Raw genomic sequence first — 5,240 nt, forward strand, 5'->3', positions numbered from 1 at the left:
CATTCACAGCTGCACAGTTGGATTATTGAGCATGCATCAGATTATTCATAGCCTTTGCCATGAAGCTCCAAACTGAGCTCGGATGCATCCTGTTTCCACTGATCCTCCTTGAGATGTTTCTACAACTTAAATTGTGTCCACCTGTGGTAAATCCAGTTGATTGAACTTGATCTGGAAAGACACCAGTTTATAGAAGGTCCCACAGCTGACAGTGATGTCAGAGCACAAACAGCAAGCATGGAGTCAGAGGCATTACCTGTAGACCAACAACACATCATTGTGTTGAGACACAAATCTGGGGAAGGATACAGAAACATTTCTGCTGCTTTCAAGGTCCCAGTGTCCTCCATTATTCATAAATGGAAGAAGCTTGGAACCACCAGGACTCTTTTCTTCCTAGACGGCTTCAGGACCACTCTGAAGGTCCTGGAGGGGCCATGATCTCAAAGGAGGGGCTTCAGGACCACGTTGAAGGTCCTGGAGGGCCATGATCTCAAAGGAGAGGCTTCAGGACCACTCTGAAGGTCCTGGAGTGGTTCAGCTAGAGTCCAGACTTGAATCTGATTGAACATCTCTGGAGATCTGAAAATGGCTGCACAGACGTCTCCCATCCAACCTGATGGAGCTTGAGAAGTACTGCAAGGAAGAATGGGACAAACTGTCTAAAGAGAGGTGTGCTCAGCTTGAAGCATCAGGTGGATCAAAGTTTTAAACAAAGCCTGTGAATACTTATGGAAATTGATTTGTTTCGGGGTTTTTTTTTTTATAAATTTGCGAAAATCTAACTTTTTTCAACACCTTAGTGAAGACTAAGACGTCATAGTTTAAAATCATGCATGACATGGAAGGTTCCCCTGCTTAAATCAGCACACGTCCAGACCAGTCTTAATTTGCCCATGACCATTTGGATGATCCAGAGGAGTCATGGGAGAAAGTTATGCGTGGTCAGATGAGACCAAAATAGAACTTTTTGGTCTTAATTCCACTCGTCGTGTTTGGAGGACTAAGAATGAGGAGTACCATCCCAAAAACACCATCCCTACTGTCAAGCATGGGGGTGGAAGCATCATGCTTTGGGGGTGTTTTTCTGCACATAGGACAGGATAACTGCACTGTATTAAGGAGAGGATGACTGAGACCATGTATTGAGAGATTATGGGGAACAACCTCCTTCCCCCATAGAAGTCAAATGTTTCCTGTAGTTTTTCACCAGGTTTGCACACACTGCAGCAGGATTTTGGCCCATTCCTCCAAAAAGATCTTCTCTAGATCAGCCAGGTTTCTGGGCCGTCTGAGAAACACAAAGTTTGAGCTCCCTCCAAATATTTTCTATCGGGTTTAGGTCTGGAGACTGACTAGGCCACTCCAGAACCTTTATATGCTTCTTACAGACCCAATCCTTGGTTCTCCTGGCTGTGTGCTTCGAGTCATTGTCATGTTGGAAGACCCAGCCACGACCCATCTTCAATGCTCTAACTGCAAACAAAGGCTACTGTACCAAATATTAACATCGATTTTCACAGGTGTTCAAATACTTATCATACATTGTGATTTCCGGATTTTTTTAATTTTTTTTTTAGATTATGTCTCTCACAGTGGACATGCACCTAAGATGAAAATTTCAAACCCCTCCATGATGATTTCTAAGTGGGAGAACTTGCAAAGTCACAGGGTGTTCAAATACTTATTTTCCTCACTGACCTACACACACGCACACCGATCTCCTGTTAAGCTAAAATGTGGTGCTGAGAGATCTGAACTCGTACTGAAGGCTTCTGTGGACAGTTTCTTGTCCGAGCTCCAACTCTGCATGTGTACTGCAGGAATGTCAAACTTCACATCAGTACACCTTTTGTAAACAATGATTCTTGTTGATGTTGGGGTCATGGGGTCAAAGGTCAAGATCATCCCTTCCATGAGACGAAGTGAAGATTTAACGCATCTACTGTCTTTCCTTAGATAAGTTTTACTAATTGACTTTGTACAGTATATGAATGTTTCCATTCAGTGCTCTGAGACAACTTTGTTGTGATTTGGTGCTTTATAAATAAAAATTAATTTGATAACCGAGAGAAATGTCCAACTTCAAAGCAGTAACTTCGGTGATCCTTGTTGATTTAAAGGCTACAGGGTCAAAAGCGACAGTGGCCGTACAGACACTACCTGCTGTTTAATAATAAACACATTTACCGTCATTTACGAACTATAAGCTGCTACTTTTTCCACACGCTGACCCTTGCAGCCTATACAATGCTGCAGCTAATTTATGTTTTTTTTTTGACGGGATAACGAGGTTCATGCCACCAAAACATTTAGCTTTGTCACATTTGGGCGCTCACAGAGCTGTCCATGTCTCTATTGGGGACTGGGTCCTCGTGACACTGAGACTACATGTATAATTAAAAAGGTAAAAAAAATAAACCTGAGCCATGAACAGCTGGGATTTTCCTGGGAAATTTATTTTATTAGAATTTCCACATGTTCTAATGACAGGAAGTGATAAAACCATCCAGGAGTTTCTACAGAGGGACACTGTGCTGTGGAGCAGTATGAGCCCAGGACATAAATATAGAAATCTGCTGTGTGCTGGGGAGCAGGTCTGGACTGAAGGACTGTGTGTGTGTGTGTGCGGGGGTGTTAATCTGTGAGGCCAAGCTTCTTCTTCAGGGACTCTGGCATCTCTGGGGGAGGTGGGCGGGGCAGGCGGAAGTAGACCTTGACGGAGTCGTAGATGAACCACTGCAGGGCAGTCAGAGTTCCGATCATGATGATACGAGCAACCAGACCCTTCCACACACCTGAAAAACACAGAACACTGAAACTGATCCGAGAGCAGCCCATTTATCAATCACCACCTGAACGCTCTCCAGAGGTAAATCCAAGGAGCCAACGTAAAGACAAACCTTTGGGACCGAGTCTCTTCAGGACCTGCAAGGCAGTGCTGCCCTTCTCTTTGTTTAGAACAGACACCACGGAGTCAGCAGGATGGGACACGATGGCACAGAACACACCAGCTGCAGAGAGAGAACCAGCTGCAGGTCAGAAGTCACTTCATGCCACATCCACCAACTGCAGTCAGCTCAGAGTCTGAGCATCCGTTTGTCCACATTACCCTGGTTCACCCTGAACACTAACCCAGTAAATAACTCAAATAATACAAATTAAGAGTTTTGATGCACAGTTGTAGGCAGAAGTTTCTGTCATGGGCATGAATGTCACATTATTGAGACTCTGAGCTGCTCGGGATCGACAAGTCTGATGATTTTGATGAAACAGTTTATATTTGCGCTTAAATTTGTCACGTATGTAAAAGATAGGCAAACCAGCATGCTTACCGTTTGAACCTGAGTAAAAAAATGGTTTATTAATAAGAAGTTTGAATGTTGAGCAGTTCTTTATGCTGCTCCACTGCTCTGCTTTAGCTCGTTTACTTGCTCCTTGACGTTTGTTGAGCAGTAAATTCTCTCAGATTTCCAATAAAAGAAGTTTCCTCAGAGACTGGATGTTTTCTACAGTGGAGGGCGAGCATGGAAGTGCTTCGTTTACGGCGAGTGTGTACCTGCATTTATACATCTGAAACCTACCAGGATGAACTCTTCCAGACTAATTGTGGATATTTATATGGCTCATTTCATACTTAAGCTTTAATTAAAATTTAATGATTTATTTGAAGTGTCCTGTTCTCAGGGTGAAAGTGTTATACGACTTCAATATTGTTTTAAACACTTTTATCTGACCCAGAGGGTCAAAACTACCATAATTTCCAGACTATAAGCTGCTATATAAGCTGACATTAGTGCTTAGTGTATTCTTAGTTTAACATATTTCTTAGTTCATATCTTACATCTTATTACTGTATTTTCCACTGTACACGTCGCTCCTCCCCACAAGTTGCATCAGTCCATATTTGTCTAATGAAGTGGAAAAATCCATAAATATGTTGCTTCGCTGTACAAGTCGCATCTATTATGCGTCACCACTGACGGCCTGGAAATGTGAACAAAAAAAACCCGATGGGCTGTCAAATGGCGGCTACGGGATTGTGCACGGGAGGACTTCAACAAGATTAACACAAACAATTACTTGTTTGAAATTATAGTAAATGTGTGTATCAATCTAACTTTTGCTTAATAAATGCACTTTGACTGTTAAATCAGCTGTATTTCAAAACCCGATACGCAGAAGTAAACGCATGCACGCGATGAGTTGTACAAAATTTAAGAAAAGCCCCTAAACAATTGTTTGATCGAAATTATAGCAAAGGTTTGTCTCAGTGTAATGTTTACTTAATAAATGGACTAAAGCATGTGGGGTGTCCTCATGACTCAATGAAACTACCTATATAAATAAAGACGAAAAATATATACATCTGACAACATATGAAATTAATTCTCATCTCACTCTCCTCCCCTCTTCATTGTGCCCCCAGGGAGGGGGAACTTGTTTTCACAACCAAGCACCTGCAGCCCTCGAAATAAGTATGAATTGTGCATTTATGTGGCACCCAGAGCTCTGTGGGAGACCTGGGGGACTAGTGGTGAGAAGTAATTTACCAAAAGTGTCCACAAGTGAAGAGCAACTTTCTGCAGTGGATCCTGACAGAGGAGCAGGGTATAGGTCCTTCTCAAAAAATTAGCATATTGTGATAAAGGTCATTATTTTCCATAATGTAATGATAAAAATGAAACTTTCATATATTTCAGATTCATTGCACACCAAGTGAAATATTTCAGGTCTTAATTGTTTTAATACTGATGATTATGGCATACAGCTCATTAAAACCCAAAATGCCTGTCCAAAAAAATTAGCATATCATGAAAAGGTTCTCTAAACAAGCTATTAACCTAACCATCTGAATCAACGACGTAACTCTAAACACCTGCAAAAGATTCATGAGGCTTTTAAAAACTCCCAGCCTTGTTCATTACTCAAAACCGCAATCATGGGTAAGACTGCCGACCTGACTGCAGTCCAGAAGGCCATCATTGACACCCTCAAGCAAGAGGGTAAGACACAGAAAGAAACTGTTGAACGAATAGGCTGTTCCCAGAGTGCTGTATCAAGGCACCTCAGTGGGAAGTATGTGGGAAGGGAAAAGTGTGGCAGAAAACGCTGCACAACGAGAAGAGGTGACCGGACCCCGGACCCTTAGGAGGATTGTGGAGAAGGGCCGATTCCAGACCTTGGGGGACCTGCGGAAGCAGTGGACTGAGTCTGGAGTAGAAACATCCAGAGCCACC

The 5,240-nt window shown here is 42.5% G+C and overlaps 1 protein-coding gene across 2 annotated transcripts in view; it reads right to left on the bottom strand.

Annotated features, from left to right (window-relative positions):
* Positions 1 to 2,438: 2,438 nt before the first annotated feature.
* Positions 2,439 to 5,240, bottom strand: part of LOC119428109 (phosphate carrier protein, mitochondrial) — a 16,722-nt gene continuing 13,920 nt past the window's right edge. For both annotated transcript variants that reach the window (XM_037695751.1, XM_037695750.1), the window contains exons 7-8: positions 2,904 to 3,014; positions 2,439 to 2,798 (exon numbers count right to left, since the gene is read on the bottom strand). In XM_037695751.1, the coding sequence (XP_037551679.1) occupies positions 2,638 to 2,798; positions 2,904 to 3,014 (272 nt within the window). In that variant the 3' untranslated portion in view covers positions 2,439 to 2,637. The remainder of the gene's footprint in view (positions 2,799 to 2,903; positions 3,015 to 5,240) is intronic.

The sequence above is a fragment of the Nematolebias whitei genome, chromosome 22 (assembly GCF_014905685.2).
Source record: "Nematolebias whitei isolate Nwh7 chromosome 22, NemWhi1, whole genome shotgun sequence".
Classification (NCBI taxonomy): Eukaryota; Metazoa; Chordata; class Actinopteri; order Cyprinodontiformes; family Rivulidae; genus Nematolebias; species Nematolebias whitei.